Source organism: Ursus arctos, unplaced genomic scaffold (assembly GCF_023065955.2).
Source record: "Ursus arctos isolate Adak ecotype North America unplaced genomic scaffold, UrsArc2.0 scaffold_13, whole genome shotgun sequence".
Classification (NCBI taxonomy): Eukaryota; Metazoa; Chordata; class Mammalia; order Carnivora; family Ursidae; genus Ursus; species Ursus arctos.
In genome coordinates this window covers 51766161-51787130 of record NW_026622797.1, presented here as the reverse complement: position 1 = coordinate 51787130, position 20970 = coordinate 51766161, and the positions used below count along the sequence as shown (strand labels likewise).

The window sequence follows — 20970 nt, the reverse complement described above, 5'->3', positions numbered from 1 at the left end:
TCTCTCTCTGATAAATAAATACATAAAATCTTCAAAAAAAAAAAAAAAAAGAAAGAAAGAAAGGAAGGAAGAAAGAAAGAAACTTAGTCCTTTGTGGATGAGACAGAGAAATGGGGCTCTGGATTAGAGTATGGAAATATGGATTCAAATATGTAAAGCAACTACTCCTAGAAAATGTTTGGTAGTGGATTTATTTTGAGCAGAAAAGCAATCTCTAGGATTCAATATTTGGTTTTGTCTTTTTAATAAATGGGGCTGAAAAAAATGGAAAACTATATGCAAAAGAATGAAACTGACCAACTTTCTTATATCATACATAAAAATAAACTCAAAATGGATTAAAGACCTAAATTTGAGACATTAAATAATAAAACTCCTAGAAGAAAACATAGGCAGTAATTTCTTTCACATTGGCCTTAGTAACATTTTTCTAGATATGTCTTCTCAGACAACAGAAACAAGAGCAAAAATAAACCACTAGGACTATGTCAAAATAAAAAGCTTCTGCACAATGAAGAAAACCATCAACAAAACAAAAAGGCAGCCTACTGAATGGGAGAAGATATTTGCAAATAATATATCCAATAAGGGGTCAATATCCAAAATATATAAAGAATTTATACAACTCAACACGAAAAAACCACATTATCTTTTTTTTTTTTTAAGATTTTATTTATTTATTTGACAGAGAGAGAGAGACAGCCAGCGAGAGAGGGAACACAAGCAGGGGGTGTGAGAGAGGAAGAAGCAGGCTCCCAGCAGAGGAGCCTGATGAGGGGCTCGATCCCAGAATGCCAGGATCATGCCCTGAGGCAAAGGCAGATGCCCAACAACTGTGCCACCCAGGCGCCCCCAAAAAACCAAATAATCTGATTAAAACTGGGCAGAGGACCTGAATAGACATTTTCCAAAGAAGATATCCAGATGGCCAACAGACACATGAAAAGATGGTCAACAGCACTAATCATCAGGGAAATATAAATCAAAACCACAATGAGGTATCACCTTACACCAGTCAGAATGGCTACCTACTATCAAAAAGACAAGAAATAACAAGTATTGGCGGGGATGTGGAGAAAAAGGAACCCTCGAGCACTGTTGGTAGAAATGTCAATTGGTACAACCACTGTGGAAAAGAGTAGGAGGCTTCCTCAAAAAATTGATAATAGAAATGCCATATGATTCAGTAATTCCACTACTGGGAATCTTTTGAAAACACTAATTTGAAAAGATATATGCACCCCTGTGTTTACTGGAGCATTATTTACAATAGCCAAATACAAAAGCAGCCCAAGTGTCCATGATAGATGACTGGATAAAGAAGATGTGGAGTGTATATATATACACACACACTCACACATGAATATTACTCAGCCATAAATAAGAATGAGATCTTGCTATTTGTGACAACACAGATGGACCCACAGGGTATTATGCTAAAGTGAAATAAGTCAGACAGAGGAAGACAAATTCCATATGATTTCACTTAATATAGAATCTAAAAAATGAAACAAATAAGCAAACAAACACCAGGAACAGACCCATAAATTCCGAGAACAAACTGATGGTTGCCTTAGGGGAGGAGGATTGGGGGATGGGCAAAACGGATGAAGGGGAGTGGGAGATACAGGTTTCTAGTTATGGAATGTATAACAGGTCACAGAGATAAAAGGTACAACATAGGGAATATGGTCATAATAGTGTCGCATGATGACAGATGGTAGCTACACTTGTGGTGAGCGTGGCATAACATATAGACTTGTCAAATCACTATGCCGTATGCCTAAAATAATGTAACATTGTGTGTCAACTACGTTTCAATCAAAAAAGAAAAACAAAAGGCCCCCAATTTGGTTTCTTCCCTTTATCACGGTTCTATGGATTACCTGAATGAAGATGGAGAAGAAATACATACTAAATTTTAATTTTCGGATGTTCTATAGCCAAGAGAGAAAGCTAACACATGGATAGCATCAAAATCTTAATGGTTCTGACATGCTGAAAAAAGACTGATACTTGCGAGATGAAATGTCACAGGGATAATCATATAGTTGTGCATTTAGGTTTCAAAAATTCATTGTAGAAGCATGAGCCTCTGTTTGGCAGTGACTCATAGATAAGCGCTGAGAACCTCTGATAAACCACAGTCTTTATATCAGCCAAGACTGTGACATAGATTAAAAAAAATTTTTAAAAAGCCCAAACACAAACTTTGGCAGCATCAACAGACGTACATGTCCAAAACACAGGCAGGAATGGTCAGGCTGTAGTGTTTGCTGGTCAATTCGTAGTTAGAAAACTATGTTCCGTCCTGGGTGCCATGGCCACGTGTCAAGACCGGCATTCAGAGCAGACTGCGTCCGGTACCAGGAGGAAGAGGTATCTGAAAATGTGGCATCTAAGGAATGTTTAATCTGGAGGAAAGAATTAAAGGAGGAGATGAAGGCCATCTTCCAATATCTACAGCAAATAAATGGAAGATGGAGCAGTCCTGTTCTCTATGCTTCAGGAGACAGAACAAAGAGCAACAGGGTGACATTTCTGGGAAGCAGATTTCAATTACAAATAAGAGAGAGCTTTCAAATAACTAGAGTTGTCTAACAACAGAATAGTTATTTTTGACAAGCTGTGAATCCTGTTTTTGGAAGTCCTCAGCAACTGGACTGACCACATCAGAGAAAGTGAATAAAATTGTTCTTCTTCTTTTTTTAAAAATATTTTATTTATTTATTTGTCAGAGAGAGAGAGACAGCGAGTGAGCACAAGCAGAAGGAGCGGCAGGCAGAGGGAGAAGCAGGCTCCCTGCCGAGCAAAGAGCCCAATGTGGGACTCAATCCCAGGACCCCGGGATCATGACTTGAGCCGTAGGCAGACGCTCAACTGACTGAGCCACCCAGGCGTCCCTATGAATAAAATTCTTAGCAGATGTGGGAGGTGGAACAAGGCAGCCTCCAAAGTCCTATTCAACTCCAAGATTCTAGCTGATAGGGCTTCAACTGAAAAGTCTTCCCAACTTCTGAGCGGCAAGACTTGGTAAAAAAAAGGAAAAGCTACAATGAAAACCTTTCTGTAATATGATAAACATATTATGGTAAACAAATTGCAAACCACATACAAAGCACTCGCACACAACAGATTATATGCAGGAGTTTATAGAAAGAAAATCTACACATTTAATTAAATATCTTATTTCAGCAAAAGGAAAGGAGATGGAAATAAGAGAATTTTTAGTTACTTCCTCAAGCACATAAATTCATGTGCAAAAGAACAAGAATGGTGTGACTCCTAACACTAACCTGGCCGTAATCAACAATACTAGCAGTAACGACAAAGACAAGCTCACAGTATTTATGTCTGCCCAACACTAAGACATATATATCTTCAATCCTTACAATAGCCCTATGAGTTAGGTACTAATATTATTCTTATTTTACAGATGAACAAACTTAGGCAAGAGTAAGGTGCTCCAGGTAACATGGAAGGTAAGTGCTAGAGTCAAGATTCAAATAGTTCTTGCTCTTTTTTTTTTTTTTTTAAAGATTTTATTTATGTATTTGAGGGAGAGAGAGAGAGTGAGTGAGCAGGCATGAGCAGGGGGGAGAGTCAGAGGGAGAAGCAGACTCCCCACTGAGCAGGAAGCCTGAGGAAGGGCTCGGATGTCAGGACCCTGAGGTCATGACCTGAGCCAAAGGCATGTGCTTAACTGACTGAGCCCCCCAGGCGTCCCAGATTGTTCTTGCTCTTAAGCAGCATGGTATAATGTCTTTCCTTTCAGTTTTATGTGAACTGGGGAGCATTTCAATTTGGGAAGAGAACACCTATCTATGTCAGTAATGTCGTTTGCAAGCCTATGCACAAGGGCAAATTTTTTCACTATGCATCATAGATTTTAAAAAATACATTAAGTCAAATAACTTTGAATAAAACTATATTTACAGAGATGACAGAAAATTGAAGCCATCGTTATATTAATCATGCACCTGTATTACAATATATACATTTTTTAAAACCATAACTAAAAATGCCATATGGCCACAGAACAAATGTCAGTAAGAGTTGGAAGTGGAGGGGCGCCTGGGTGGCACAGCGGTTAAGCGCCTGCCTTCGGCTCAGGGCGTGATCCCGGCGTTATGGGATCGAGCCTCACATCAGGCTCTTCAGCTATGAGCCTGCTTCTTCCTCTCCCGCTCCCCCTGCTTGTGTTCCCTCTCTCGCTGGCTGTCTCTATCTCTGTCGAACAAATAAATAAAATCTTAAAAAAAAAAAAAAAAAAAGAGTTGGAAGTGGAAAATTTCCACATTTCTGCTAAGAAAAAGGCCATAAATATTTTAATTGATTAGGTATATTCTTCAGGTCATACTTTTTTTTTTTTTTTAACAAATAGGTCCCAAATAAGGCTCAGATATCATCACATCCACTATTGAGTCACAAAACTAACATATTTTTACTTAAATCCTTAATAACGAAAACTTATTTTTACCAAAAACCTCAACCAAAGACTCTGACTGCAGTATTGGTACCTGGGGTTTCACACAATCACAGGACATCATTACCTCATGTCGTTTTCACTATTTTTTAAAACAATCTCAGGGACCACCTGGGTGGCTCAGTTGGTTAAGCGTCTGACTCTTGATTTTGGTTCAGGTCATGATCTCAGGGTGGTGAGACTGAGCCCTGCATTGGGCTCTGTGCTGGGTGTGGAGCCTGCTCGGGATTCTCTCTCTCCCTCTCCTTCTGCCCCCCCCACCTCATGTGAGTGCACTGTCTCTCAAAAGAAATAATAAATAAAAGCAATCTCAGGGTTCATCATACCACATTTAAGTCATTGGACGGGGCGGCTAGGTGGCTCAGTCAGTTGGGCGGCCAGCTCTTGATTTCACTGGGGTCGTGATCTTGGGGTCACAGGGTTGGGCTCTGGGTAGGGCACTGCACTCAGTGGAGTGTCTGCTTGGGGATTCTCTCTCTCTCTCTGCCCCTCCCCCTTCTCTCTCTCTAAATAATAAATAAATCTTTATTTAAGAAAACATTTTTTAAAAAAGATTTTATTTATTTATTTGACAGAGAGGCAGTGAGAGAGGGAACACAAGCAAGGGGAGTGGGAGAGGAAGAAGCAGGCTTTCTGCTGAGCAGGGAGCCTGATGCAGGGCTAAATCCCAGAACTCTGGGATTGTGACCTGAGCTGAAGGTAGACAATGACTGAGCCATCCAGACGCCCCAATAAATAAATCTTAAAAAAAAAAAAGTCATTGGATAGAGGATTAATGAGTTCAAATCAACAAATATAATTTAGCCCATACTTTAACATTTTTCTGTTCTCTTACAAAACATCAGAGTATTTTTTCTTTTGTAAAATAGCCTGGAAAATTCCTGTAATATGTAGTAAGTCTTAAAATACTTTATAATAAATTCTATTTATTCTTTTGCAGAACTAAGATCATTCTGTATAATCGTATGAGCATGTGTGACACACAGGACATTTGTTACACTGCTCTCCTCTTCCCTTGCTGAGTCCTGGGACCTGAAGTCCGTGGAGATGGGAGGTAAGAGAAGAGATGAGCTCTAGGAGGGACAAAACACCACTATTTCCACGTAGGGCAGTCTTTTAAGCACCCGGAGCAGAAACCCCTGGATGAAGCCACACAGGAACCTTTTTTAATCCAATAATGGGATGAGGTGTTCTCCTCCTAAGACTGGTTAATCCATTTTTGCTGTTTCATAATAATATGAAAAACAATTGTAGAGAGGCCATGAGCAAACGTTAGTAGGGAAACTCTGGACCTGGACACATGTGATCTTGGGCAAGGCAATTTCTCTAAGCCCTCACCAGTAAAATTGGAAAGATCATATTTATACCACATGAAGTTATTATGAAGAACTAATAAGATGATGCATGACAGATTACTTTGACATCAATTAAATGCTATTCAAATGCAAGACCTGAAGAGGAAGAGAACATGGAGTTGGTTACAGAAGTTAGATGTAATATTTACATAATGCACCTGGCTTTAATTACAAACGTTCATAGACCATTTTACATAGATTCATGAAGTTGTTTTAAATATTTTAAATCCTGGATTATTAGTGAATTAGAAATATGCTTGTTTTTGAAAACCGAATTTCCAAATCATCTTGACCATTTAAAATTGGATCTATTCCACCTAACGGGAAAAAAAATGATAAACATAGGTTTCATCTCATTTTTCTTGCCTTCTCCACACATTTCTGTTACGCTCAGTCTGGATGGTGTGTGGCCTGCTGTTGAGAATGAGATTTCAGTCTGGCCATACCACCCTGAATGTGCCCCAGTTGCACCCAATCTCGGAAGCCAAGTAGGGTTGGACCTAGAGAGTACTTGGGTGGGACAGTGAGATTTGTTTCAGAACTGATTTCAAGACCCACGTCTTAGTGAAGTACATTTATGAGTCTGTACTGTGGGCTACTATCCACAAATAGCTTCATAACCAAACAACTCATTTCAAACAAATTATCATGTCTGAATATATACATCCCTATTATATGTACAAATAACCCAAAACCATACATTCATACATACATACATATGTATATAGTTTAGTACCCCCACATATACATATATATGTATGGATTTATTTAGAGATATTTCCTTGTAGTTAAAAACATTTTACTGGCATACTCAAAACTGACCTAAATTGTTGACTCCTTGGCAGAGAATTCAAGCAAAGTCGTGCTTGTTCCTTAAGAAAGACAGGTTAATTTGTAGCCCAGGGTAGGAGCAGATGTACCTGATTTAAAAAATGTAATTAAATGAACCAAAATGTACAATTTATTTACTTATTTTTAAAAGATTTATTTATTTTATTTGAGAGAGTTTGTGTGCCAGTGGGGGTGGGGGGAGAGGGAGTGAGAGAATCTCAAGCAGACTCCTACTGAACACAGAGCCCGATATGGGCCTTCGTCGTAAGACCATGAGATCATGACCTGAGCCAAAATCAAGAGATGGACGCTTAATCGACTAAGCCACCCAGGGACCCAGATGGACCAAAATGTACAATTTAATTTTTAGTTTATAAACTTTCATTGGCATTTGATAGGTTGGGCATATGAGGTTGGTAATATGGAATTATATTAAACTGAGGCTTAAATTGCACAGGAAAGCAATCATGCCAGGGCACCTGGGTGGCTGTCAGTTAAGTGTCTGCCTTCAGCTCAGGTCACGATCTCCAGGTTCTGGGATCAAGCCCCACTTTGGGCTCCTGTGAGGAGCTCAGTGAGGAACCTGCTTCTTCCTCTCACCTCCTCTCCCTCCCCCACCACTACTGCTTCCACTTGCTCTCTCTCTCTCTCTCTCTCAATTAAATAAATAAATCTTTTTTTTTTAGAAAAGCAATCATGTCTTCTGAAGGAAAATTTAACTATTTATAACTAGTCTCAGATTTATCCATATTCTGATTCAAAAATAATTTTTAATATTATTATCATATTCCAAAGAGGAACTTAATTCTACACATTGAAATTCAAAAAGCAAAACATATCACAGGTTGTAGACTGTAGCAATGAGCCACTCTTTGCCTGTAGCTTTTTTTGGAATGAATCAATAGTAAACTCTGTAATCTCACGATGAATACTATACTGGTTATTTAATTAAAAAGAATATTGTGGATGAGAGTAATCACATCATGTAGGTATCCAGTGGTCCTGGGGGTTATTTGAGGAATACATAAACTAAGTGAGTCCATATCTTACTTATACATTTCTTAAATCCTCCTCATGTCTCAATTTTTCATCTGCTTTAGTATTTGGATGCTGCCACCTGGGGATCACTAGCCTCAAAACTATCACTACCACTGCTATCTACATGACCCTAGATTCCTAACATCCTAACATGTATCCTGATGCAACATGAGCTTAAAACACATTTGTGACTTCCATCACTAACGTGCACATCAAACAACAGAACAACTCTCTACTGAGAGTTATGACAATGATGTATCTTCCGGGCAGGTTACATCAGACTGGGGCAAATGCAGGAACCGATGTATGGGGTGAAGAAGTTACTCTCTGTGCCACGTAAATATAATCATACCTGTAGGATTAACACCTCTTCCAGGTGTAGATCTCTACGTTATGGCGTTATGGAAGGTGTATTTGTTAACATAGATCCTTGCCTCCCTCAAGAGAATTGCAATGAGAAGTCATTTTAAATGGTTATATCCATAAACCTTTCTTGGAAGAGTGAAGATGCTTTCCAGTTAAAAAAAACCCCACAATAATTATTGCACAGGTCCAGCAAACATAAATCCTAGACATTTACTAGACAGTCATTTACTAGTCATTTACTAGACAATCATTATTTCTTTTTTTTTTTTTTTAAAGATTTATATATTTATTTAATAGAGAGACAGCCAGAGAGAGAGGGAACACAAGCAGGGGGAGTGGGAGAGGAAGAAGCAGGCTCCCAGTGGAGGAGCCTGATGTGGGGCTCGATCCCAGAACTCCGGGATCACACCCTGAGCCGAAGGCAGACGCTTAACGACTGCGCCAACCAGGTGCCCCTAGACAATCACTATTTCTGAGACAATAACGATGTTGGATTATAGAGTGAGGCATACCATTTCCTGGACGGTTGTAAAACCAAAGCCTGCATACAAATTCTCCCTTACTTGTTTTGTAGTAGGTCTAAAGCACCTTGAGAAGCAGTATGGTGGTAAGGAAGACACACTGTGGCGTCAGCAAACCTGGACAGAATCGTGACTCTGTGAGACAGTAACGGTGTGGACACTGTTAGGTTATTTGATCTCCTCCATAAAATGAAGGGATTCAAAGATAGAATTTGATAGAACCATCTGATTAAAGTGTTTTGTGTGTCCCGAGCACAGCGCACAATGAAAAACATGTGTACTAGGGTAGGCATCTTACAGAGATCATAGCACATGGAAAGGCCTACAACCTTTTTAAAGAGGTGCACACACATCTTTTTCGTAATGAATCAAAGGGAAAGGTGAGCATATTTTCCTTCGATCTAGGACAGGGAGACCTTCCACAGGGGGCATCATTGCACTATGCAGGAATCCACCTTCAGAGGTACAACTGTGGCTTTATTACGATCTGGTGAATAGATAAGATCTCTCATCAAGCCAGCAAGTCAAAGACTTGGGGGAAAGGGACAGAGTCCACTCGCCCAAAATCTTTAGTAGCATCTTCCACATCGCCAACCAATGTTGCAGTTCTTGTAATCTCTACTATTACCTCAGTAACTCTGTTTGAAAATGGAGGTGGCACAGCCACCTTGCTATTTCAGGAAAGGTAGCTCAGCGCCTCCAGGATCAGCACTCTGCCTGATGTGGCAAGTGGGGAAGCTGAGCAGTGTTTTCAGACACTGCTTAGGAAACATGGGGAATGGCTTCAGATGTGCCAACTAAACAGAGGACAGCTTTCTAATAGACCGATCATGTTTAAATCACGAAAACCTTCAATTCTGTATAAAACCAGGCTGTAGGATTAGTGTCTGAGTTTGGAAATATCAATCTAGGTAATGACAAAGACTTCTAACTTACTAAAACCATATTCAGGGTCTATGTGGTGGTGCCTCCCTTTTCTTTCTCTTAAAAAACATAATTTTGGAAAGCCCGTGCCTCACCACTGTTTTTATGACAAGGAAAGAGAATGGTATTTCCTTCAGATCTACTTAAAACAGTTTCAATGGACTAAACAGGCTCCTCTAGGGGACAGAAGGCTCTATCCTCCACATAAAGGCATATAGGGCACTTCCTGTGCACAGGTGGCTCCCAATACCACTAACTGGGAGCAATAATTGGATCCAGCTATCCCACAGTGCAGAGCATTCACCCACAGAACCAGCCTGGAGGGCATTTTTAGTTAGCTTTCTAGACTAAGATTCAAAAGGTTACCCCAAGCGAATCTTTGTTTCAACCCAGGGAGTGCAAAACATTGAGGATGTAACCATTTGATTAAAAATATACTTGGGATGAAATAAGAACAAAGACAGAGCCAAATATTCCTTATGAATGAAAAGAACAGAGTCTAGGCACAAACATTTGTTTTATCTTGGGTTATTCACTCATTCTATTCATTCAACAGTAATTCAACAAATATTCGTTTGGTACCTAGTATGTGCCAGGCACTGTGTTAGGCCCTCAGAGTATAGGGGTGAGCAAAACCAGACATGATTCCAGGCTTACAACCAAGAACTGGTCTTCACTAACAATCTAAGTCTGCCTTGGCTCCCTGATCAATAATAGATATTATGTAGATATGTAATTTTTTAGATGTCAGTAATTCAAAATGGTAATTTTAAGAATGAGAGAGATTGTCCCACTAAATATTATTATTATGAACTAATCTCATAGTTTACATATAAAATTAGAAACCCAAGATCAACAAGCTAGGAATATTTGATTTGAAGAAAAATAAAAAAGATCTGCATCTGCGTAGAGAACTGAATTCAAATAATATCAATAGTATTTGGGTTAACAACTGAGAGAGTGGCATATTTTATGATGTCATAAAGAGGCTTATTATTGATAGCATTTATTACTACTATTCATGACCCACAGGGGAATGGAGATTATGGTCATCAAATCTGTTGATGCCACTGAGGTGTGTGGGATCGCTAACACCTCAGAGAACAAGAATCTAATTTTAAAATAACATTAAGAAATTAGAGGAATAGATCACCAGAGCAAGATGATAGTCACCGGGGACAAATGCAAAATAATATACTCAGAGACTTAAGGAAAAAACTAGCTTGATGACTGGGGATGAATGAATGTCCAAATGGCAACTGTTTTGCAAAAAGACTTGAGGGCTCATAGTAAGGCACAACTCTGGTTCAAGATACTAACTATTTTATGTGGAGCCCAACACAGGGCTTGAACTCATCACCCTGAGGTCAAGACCTGAGCTGAGATCAAGAGTGGGACTTGCGTCCTGGGTTCCCCTAGAATTTATTTTTGATTAAAAGTTTCACATGGTACAAAAGCTATACTTTACTACGGACAGAAATTGAACAGTGATTATTTTTCCATCATTAACAATTGTATTTTAAAGGAGATCTGGAATCAAAGGGTAGTTGCAAAAACTGACGTTAGTAAATTAATTATTTTACCAAACAGATTAAATAAAATCTATCCATTATTGCTGTAAGGAAAAACACATGTGAAATATGATTGCCAAAAGAAAAATAACTGGTTTTTTAAACCTGATTTTTAAGGAAACAAGGGGTGGGGGATTTCAAACTTTCAGATGGCAGTCCTGGCAGTCCCTTCCAGCACCTATCCCTGTGCTGTGGTTAACTCATCAGATCAACGCCTGCAAGGCCTGCTCAGTGTGCTACGTTTCCGTAGGTTTCTGTTCTCCTCAATTGTCTTCCAGCACTTCAACCACTACGGAGGCCAAGCACAAAAATTTGCAGTGTACAAAAATGACATTTTCCAATCATGCATTTCTGCCTACTACCATCGAAGCAAGCATGTAATTTTTTAGGAGTCTAAAATTAAATTCTGGTTATGTCACTAAACACATGATTTCAGGCAAGTTATTTTTCAATTCCCAGGAGCTCAGGTCATATCTGAAAAAATTCTAAATCCAATGTGAGTCCACATTTCAAAACCAGAAATCTTAAAAAAAAATACAATGTATTTATTTTAAAACATGCTGAAATGTTATCACTTTAATGCCCATATTTATATTTTTAAGGCTTTCTTCCAGTCTTTATCGAAATTTTACAAAGTTGCACCCTTATCGTCATGGTAGTTGGATTTTCTTCATTAAATTCTATTATAAACACCTCATTAAACTGGACCACAAGTCCTTTATGGGAAAGATGGGAGAAGGGGATGACCATGCTTCCACACAGTCTCTGTTGATACCATGAAAACGGAAACCCTAAATGTAAGGACAACTTCAGGAGGTTAGAGGAAACGAGAGATTCAGTGCAGCTGGCGATGCCTTATGGAATACTTTGCCGAAGGAGCTAATGTGAAGACCCAGGGAAGGAGAAGCAGCATCTGCCCAAGAAAGGGGTACACGAAAGAGAAAACACAGTAACATCTGGTCTCTAAATGTGCCAGTGTGAAAATTTCTCAGAGCCAGTTAGCTAGGGTTATGAGAGAGAACAAGCAGGCAAAAACTGTCTGCCAAAAAAAAAAAAAAAAGAGTCTGGCTTTGTCAGTAAAGAAAGGACAATAATATTTACAGAGAATTTTCTATACTCAAGCTTCAAAAAAGTAGAATTTTGGACTCAGTCTGTAGCAAAATGGTGGAAGCAATTTATATATAATAAAAAAGAGAAAAAAAAAGACTAAAAGGGCAAACCTTGGAAAGGAGAACCATGACACGAGAGGAAAGCCTCTTTTTTCTTCTTGAAGGGAAGTGATGATATGTGATCATGCAAATGCAATGTCTGCGGACAACACTGTTTGCTGGTGGGAAGAGAATTTTAATGTGTACCCTATGCAAATGCATTTTATAATAAAACAGAATGTGTGAGGCCTTCTGAGGGCGGGGAGGGAGGAGAAGAGCTGCTCCAGACACTGTGCCTGAGCGTGGTGGGACGCAGCCAGAGGCTCGCATCACTCGCAACCCTGAACAGCTTCCAGCAGACAGGGCACGTCAAAAACCCACTCCTTTAAAACAAATCTCTCTTACGTTCAACCGAGAACTGGATGCCTAATGAATTAACACCTGCAAGATCTTTCTTTACCCAGTGCTTAACCTTGAGCAACTCTGTGCTTAGCGCGAACCTCAGGAGGAAGACATTAAAAAAGCAGCTCTCTCTTCTGTACTGAGTCATGGGGAAAATCATGAACTGCACAGGAAAGACTAGAGAAGACTGTAAAGAAAGCTCCTGTAAACCATTTAGAGTCTTCGTGTCAAAATTAGCAGGAAGGTCAAAGAAGCCCCATTAAGGGCTGGTCCAGAGTACTTGTGAAACAATGAGCAGGGAGCCGTCACAGCCTTGGACTGAGTCTGCTTTTGACCAAGTGCTCTTTATTCGTATCTGGGTATCTGCAGCAATTATTAAAAAGAAATTGGGAAAAAGTCTGCATCTCTACGCTGGAGATATTTAAGCGAGCCATTTTGAAAGTGTTGAAAAATTAAAATTGTAGAAAGCCGAACCATAGGTGCCATGTTTTGCCTGAAGTGGTAAAAATACCATCTGCCTCAGTCTTTTAGCAGCAGGCTTGTTTCGAGGAGCAGTAGGCTAAACTTCAGGCATACGCTCAGCTCCAGCTGGGGAAAATACACAGACGTTTGTAGATGTTTTTCTAAGCAAGAGTAGTCAACATACTCGTTTTCTTTCAGACATATATATGTTACCATAGCAAACCAAGCATGAGTGTGGTCCGAGAAGCTTCTCCACCAGCCTCAACAAGTACCCATGAATTCCTACAATTCCATAGGTGGCACTCTTCCCCCTAGCACTGCACTGAATCAGCGGTGCTTAGCCATGGGGCCCGCAGCCCCGGGAACACGGACGGACTAGGGGTTGAGAGAGACCCACCCAGGGCTATAGACCAATCACTGTAAATAAGATCCCCATCGCACTGTGCATAGGAGCTCAAGTGTTAGCACCAGCTTTCTGGGTCACAATTCACTTCTGGTAATTATATTCTGTCTACTCAAACCTCTGCAGTTTTAACTAGGTAAGTAAGACGTTCCTCGTTTTTCTATTTTAGAAGCTACTGGGTGCCACTGCCTTGCAGTGACACAGCCCCCGTCCTCGCCCAGACTCCAGGTGGTTGAGCTTCCGCCACAGGTGGAGTCCTCCCATGACTCTGTTAACCAGCTGACGTAATGAATTCATAGTTGTCGAGTGCTTTGATATCTTAAGATGAAAGGCACAGTGGTGGTGTAAAGCATTCATATCCAGCCTCTATCGCAATAGGAACTCAATTAAAAAGTAACCCAATTTCTTATCTGAGTGTTTGAGTACAAACCACTGTTTGGCGGCAAGTGACAGTCTCAAGATCCAGCCAAGACTGATTTTGAAATGACCACCCCTTCCACCTCTTCCTTTCCTTCCCTGCCATGCTGAGACCGACAGAATTTGAGAGATGGCAGGTGAGGCCACAGAGCACATGGCCAAAATAATTTTCTATGGTCTGCAAATGGGATTTTTCAGATAAAATTTGGCTTTTGGGTAAATACCACCTGGAAGTAACAACATTTCTAGCAACGAATACATTTTATGATGATCTCCAGAAATGGCTGCTGAGATTTTCAAATGTAGTTTTACAGCTAACCCCACAAGGGCAGCCCTGAGCTGCTAAGCACGCGGCCTGAATCAGTCAGCACGAGCACGATGATCATGCCGAACAGAGAGAAACAGACCTGGGGTCGTGCTGTGTATTAGTACGGGCCCACGTACTCTGCACGGGAGACAACATCATAGGCTGCACGCTGCAGACGTCTCCCCCATGCCTTGGGTTTAGGTCTGTGGAAGGATGATAAGTCTAGGTTAATTGCCTAGATCAGGTAATGGCCCTTCAATGTCAGAACTGTACCACATATTCCAGAGGGGGGGCTTCTGTTTACTGGCGTGAGAAATATTGTCACTAGGCACTTGGGAAGGCAACCTTAGGGCTATTAAACATTGAGCTGGACTGTGTTATATAGCCAACATATTTTTAAAATGGTTCACTGAAGCCTAGAATCCTCCATTCCGGACCTCCCAGAACCTCCTGCACTTGAAAAATAACACTAACGCAACTCACGTGCATGCATTTGCTAAGCCCACCTACACAGAAGCCTGTGCTGGGTACAGATGATGAGACCATGGACAAGGCCCTGCCCCTGGAGCTCTTACGTTCCAGTGACAGAGAAAAAACAGAAACAAGCAACTCAATGAAAATGATAATTTTAGGTTACTATAAAAGGGGGAGTGGCTACTTTATTGTTATTTTTTAAAGATTATTTATTTGAGGAGAAAGAGAAAGAGCGCACAGAGTGAGCAACAACATGAGTTGGGGGGGCAGAGGGAGAGGGAGAAGCAGACTCCCCACTGAGCAAGGAGCCCCATGCCAGGACCCTGGGATCATGACCTGAGCCAAAGGCAGACGTTTAAATGACTACGCCACCCAGGCACCCCTGGGGAGTGGCTACGTTGGATAGGGAGGTCTGAGTCAAGGAAGCATGTGACGGCAAGGCCTCCATCAGTCTTGCTCACGGTGGCAGGCAGCACTGACAGCACCCTGCACATATTAACTGTCCAATACATGGTGGATGAAGGAATGAATCGCGACCTCAGGTATACAAGATAAGAATGCCTCCCACCAAGAAGAATGTCTTCTTTCAAATTTGGGACGGGCCCGAAGAATTGACTAGCACTCTTCTAAACTGCTATGAAGGAAACAGAAGGAAGACCAGAGAGGTTAAGTGATACTAGATTTTGCCATGAGTTGCTGGCCGAGCCACGGCTTGGTCCAGGGGTGTTCTATCTGTGCATCGTATTTTTTCCTTTCTCTTAACCTTTTCAATTGTCATGTGCCTCTGCAATAAAAAACCCTAAAGGAGTTCTCTGAGTCATCAATAAACACCAATGATCAACAGTCACTCTATTGCCAAATCGTGTGGACTTTCCCTGACTTTTTTGTGTTGGCTTTCCTCTACTATCACACAGTGAAATTCCAGCCTTTATCTCCAAGCTAGTATATTAAAATGTTCCCAAACAATCTTTTTAACCCTGTTGATACCTGCAATGTGTGTCAAAAGCATCTTTCTTCTCTGAGATAAAAAACCCTATACCAGATTTTCTCCTGAAACTAACTTCATGTGTCTTCTATTTTCTCACTCATTTCTCTCTCTTTTTTTAAAGATTTTATTTATTTATTTGAAAGAGAGAGAGCAGGAGTGAGGAGAGAGGCAGAGCGAGAGGGAGAAGCAGGATCCCCACTGAGCAGGGAGCCTGATGTGGGGCTTGATCCCGGGACTCCAGGATCATGACCTGAGCCAAAGGCAGACGCTTAATCGACTGAGCCACCCAGGTGCCCTTTTCTTATTCATTTCTTACTCTTTTATTTTCACTCATCCACTCCTGCCTTCCCATCCTCCCTCATTCAGTCACTCACCATTTACTATGTGCCAAGCACTGTGTTAAGCACCAGGTATACAAACACAAATAGGGCACTGTCCCTGCCCTCAAAGAGCTCACAGTGTATGGTCTGTCCCATAAGAGGGGCATTATAATATTACAGAGTAAGTACAATGATGGAGAGATGCACGGTGTATTAAAGAATGAAGTAAAGCACTTAATCCAGCCTGGGGAACCAGGGAGGACTACCTGTAGGAGATGATCCTAACTGAAGCCTTATAGAAAGAACAGGGGTAGCTGATAAAGGGCGATGGGCATTTCAAGCAGAGGGGACAGCATGAGTCAAGGCAGGAAAACAAACAGTATGTTCTGTGTGATCTGGTGCTGCTGGAACACAGGGTGGGAAGAGATGACACTGGAGACTCCCTCTAGGGGGTGAAATCATCCAGCAAGCTTTGAATTTGCCTTATCAATGACATGAGCCAACGAAAGGTTTTAAGCTGGAGTATGAAACTGTCAGGTTTATGATTTAGATGGACATTCCAGTTGGTAATGGACTTGTGGTGACAAAGTCAGGAAGACCAGTCAGTAGGCTTTCCAGTGATCTGGTGAAGAAACTCAGTGTAAGTAATGGAAGGCAGGTCAAGAGGAGGGGTTGGATTTAAGAAAATGAAGGTTACAAAAATGGCGTGACTTGGTAAAGAACCTGGGGGTGAGGGAGTAGAAGCAGTCGAGGGTGACTTCTAAGTTTCTCACGGCATTGCCTGGTGGAATGACAGTGCCAATATCAGGAGAGAAAGTTAAAAGGACCAGAGATATAACATGAGTGGACACTGACGTAGACCATGGATTTTGGGTAATGATGGTATGTTGATGTAGTTTCACTGACTGTAACAAATATATCACTCTCCTGCAGATTATTGATAGTAGGGGAGGCTGTGTGTGTGTGTGTGTGTGTGTGTGTGTGTGTGCAGGCAGGGTCAGGGGGGATATGGTAACTCTTGATACTTTTTGCCAAATTTTGCTATGAACCTAGAACTTCTTGAAAAATTAGGTCTATTTAGGGGTGCCTAACTGGCCCAGTTACAAAAAGCATGCAACTTCTGATCTTGAGGTCATGAGTTTGAACCCCACGTTGGGTGCAGAGTTTACTTAAATAAATAAAGCTTAAAAAAAAAAAGGCTATTAAAAAAAAAAAAAAAAAAGACCAGAGATGTCAGGGAAGATGGTGAGTTCAGTGTAAGATGCCTGTGAGAGACGCAGGGGGCTATGTCCACATCCCGAGTTTGGGCATATAAGGCTCAAGTAGATATCTAAGACAGAATGATGCATACGGAGGCCCTCAGTTTAGAGTGCTCTTATCTAGTCTTTCTTAAAGGAAGCAAAAGTTCGTGAGACAGAAGGAGGAACTGCATCTCAGTCAAGGAAAAGAGAGGAAAGGCATGGAGCCAAGGGGGTACACCCCGGGGGACGTCAGGAGAGCACGAGGTTCCGGATCAGCCCCGAGAGATCATCGTGGGTTTCAGCTGTCCCACTGCGAGCAGAGCCCTTACAGCTCGTATTTCTTCCTCCTTGTCTTTGGAGTGCAGGTGTGCTCATACCGGGGATATTCCTGATTGCTGCATAAACCAGATGGTTAGGGTGTTCCTTTAGCCAAGCAGCTGTATGTATCCCCCACACCTGCTAAAATGTTCCATTCGTCCCTGGGGGAGCACAGAATGTGACCCCAGCATGTTCAGAGGCTTGCACTGGTGCACTGCAATCCGAACTCCCACGGCAGTTTTGAAACGACACTGTGTGTCAGAATGATCTGTGGAGCCTTTTTTCAAATACTTCCTTCCTGCCCCTGCCCTGCTCTCCCCACCAGGGGATTTTGATCTTGGTGAACGAGGGTGTGACGCTGCACCTAGGCATGTGTGTTTTCAAAAGCTCCGCAGAGGATGTGAAAACTACTACCTTTCGGAGTCTTCGGCGGCTCTGTGTGGTGCTGCTCCCGTATTATCTAGCGGCGCTAAAAGCCAAAGATGCCTAGGGCGTCTCTCTAGCAATGGTCAGTGATCTCATGCAGTTTATTTTTCCGCACAGCACTGATCACATGACTTTATATGATGTATCCATTTAGTTGTTTATTAGTTATTTACCGCACACCCTGGACTGTAAATGTCCCAAAAGGAAACACTTCATCCGGCTTATTACTGTTGTAGTCTCACACCTAACAGTGTCTGGGATGAAGCAGGCACGCAGTCAGTACACTTACGTGCTAACACCTGTTACGTAACAGGGAATGTCCCTCGACTTTGAATGGGATGATTCTCTTTTGACCTTTTAAATAGAAGCAAAAACCACACACCAAACTGAAATGTATAAAAGTGTATAGTATGTATAACATCTACTTACCTTAGCATAGTCTAATCTTCCTTTCTCTTGAGCCTAAAGTAGAAAGAGGGGGAAATTAACTTGTTAGTTCTTTAAAAATTATTTAGTGCTTCTATAACGTGTACTTCTCCAAGAATAGAGGTCAACACTCTGTCCCTTGGTCCCCTACCATGTATCTCTTTATACACTTACATAGTTGTATCTCTATACAACTATATACAGACATTTTTTTTTTTGAAGATTTTATTTATTTGTCAGAGAGAGAGCACAAGCAGGGGGAGAAGCAGGCAGAGAGAGAAGCAGGGAGCCTGATGTGTGGGTTCCATCCCAGGACCCTTGGATCATGACCTGAGCTGAAGGCAGATGCTTAACCGACTAAGCCACCCAGGCATCCCTACATATAACACTTTAAACACACAGAAAAGTTGAAAGAACAGGATAGTGAGCACAGGTATACACTCTATCTAGACATGACAGTGGCAGACCTTGTTTTTTTTTTTTTTTTTAAATAATGATTTTTTATTATATTATGTTAGTCACCATACAGTACATCCCCGGTTTTCGATGTAAGGCTCGATGATTCATTAGTTGTGTATAACACCCAGTGCACCATGCAATATGTGCCCTCCTTACTACCCATCACCGGCCTATCCCATTCCCCACCCCCCTCCCCTCTGTAGCCCTCAGTTTGTTTCTCATAGTCCATAGTCTCTCATGCTTCATTCCCCCTTCTGATTACCCCCCCATTTCTTTATCCCTTTCTTCCCCTACTGATCATTCTAGTTCTTATGTTCCATAGATGAGAGAAATCATATGATAGTTGTCTTTCTCTGCTTGACTTATTTCACTTAGCATTATCTCCTCCAGTGCCGTCCATGTTGTAGCAAATGTTGAGAACTCGTTCTTTCTGATAGCTGAGTAATATTCCATTGTATATATGGACCACAACTTCTTAATCCAGTCATCTGTTGCAGGGCATCTTGGCTCCTTCCACGATTTAGCTATTGTGGACATTGCTGCAATGAACATTGGGGTGCATATGGCCCTTCTCTTCACTACGTCTGTATCTTTGGGGTAAACACCCAGTAGTGCAATGGCTGGATCATAGGGTAGCTCAATTTTTAACTTTTTAAGGGACCTCCACACTGTTTTCCAGAGGACAGTGGCAGACCTTGTAACTATTCACCCCACCATGCTTCAGTACAAGTCTTATGAGCACAGAATGCCTCATACATAACTACATGACTATCAAATGTTAAAAACTAACAATAATTCCATATTATCTAACATATAATCCATATTCAAATTTCTCCTATTATCCCAAGCCTCCCCTCCCCAATCACAATGAATCAAGATTCACATATTGCACATGGTTTTCTTTTCTTTTTTTTTTTTTAAAAGATTTTATTTATTTATGTGACAGAGAGACAGCCAGCGAGAGAGGGAACACAGCGGGGGAGTGGGAGAGGAAGAAGCAGGCTCCCAGCGGAGAAGCCCGATGCGGGACTTGATCCCTGAACGCCGGGATCACGCCCTGAGCCGAAGGCAGACGCTTAACGACTGCGCTACCCAGGCGCCCCTGCACATGGTTTTTGTATCTCTGGTTAGTCTTTTAAATCTTGGCTAGAGCCTCCCCATTTTTCAAGAAGTAAAAATAAAAACCATTAACTTTTTCATGAAAATCATTGTTTTTTGTTTTTTTAGATTTTAAAGTAATCTCTACACCCAGCGAATGGGGCTTGAACCCATAACCCCAAGATCAAGAGTTGCATGCTCCCTGGCTGAGCCAGCCAGGCACCCCGAAAATCACTGACTTTTTTGTCTTATTATTTCTTCACAGTGTCATTTAACTCGTCCGTATTTTGCTTGCAAACTGAAAGTTAGGTCTGATAAAGCTTGCTTAAACATTTCTGCTGTGAGTACTTTATACAGAATATTACCTACTTAATATTGTATCAATTCAGGAGGCACAAAGTATCAGGCTGTCCCACTCTTAGTAAAGCTATAAAATTGATCACTTGGTTAAGGTGGTGACTACCAAATGGTTCCACTGTAACGACATGTTTCCTCCTGCACAAACAATAAGTAATCTGTGGGGCCAGTGTCTCCCCCACTTCCTTTGGCATAATTTTTATTATGTTGTATTATGTTGAAAGGCCCCCACCTCCACCCCACCCCACCAGGGATAATAGAGAAGAAAGGAGGAATTGAAAAAGACATACAAGGGGCACCTGGGTGGCTCAGTTAATGATCTGACTCTTGATTTTGGCTCAGGTCATGATCTCGGGGTCGTGAGATCGAGCCCCGCATCGGGCTCCATGCTCAGCAGGGAGTGTGCTTGGGATTCTCTCTCCCTCTGCCCCTCCCCTTTCTCTCTCTAAAATAAAATAAATCTTAAAAAAAAAAAAAAGACATGCTATGGGGTCATTTTATTTAAAAATATTTGGTTCTTAAAATTTTTAAATTAACACATATATTCAAAGGTATTATATATAAAATCCTAACATGATAAAAACAATCAATGTATTAATCTTTGTTGCTATGTCAGCTCATTTTTGTAGATT

At 41.2% G+C, this 20970-nt stretch overlaps 1 protein-coding gene across 3 annotated transcripts in view; it reads right to left on the bottom strand.

Moving 5' to 3' along the window:
- The window catches only part of PDSS2 (decaprenyl diphosphate synthase subunit 2), a 234171-nt gene that overhangs the window by 10452 nt on the left and 202749 nt on the right, over positions 1-20970 (bottom strand). For 2 of the 3 annotated variants that reach the window (XR_008959010.1, XM_026511702.4), the window contains exon 7: positions 18428-18460. Coding sequence is in view for 1 of the 3 variants with exons in the window: in XM_026511702.4 (XP_026367487.1) it covers positions 18428-18460 (33 nt within the window). In the remaining 2 variants the exon portion in view is untranslated. Of the gene's footprint in view, positions 1-14331; positions 14435-18427; positions 18461-20970 lie in introns of all 3 variants that reach the window. The other variant, XR_008959011.1, reaches the window with a different exon arrangement.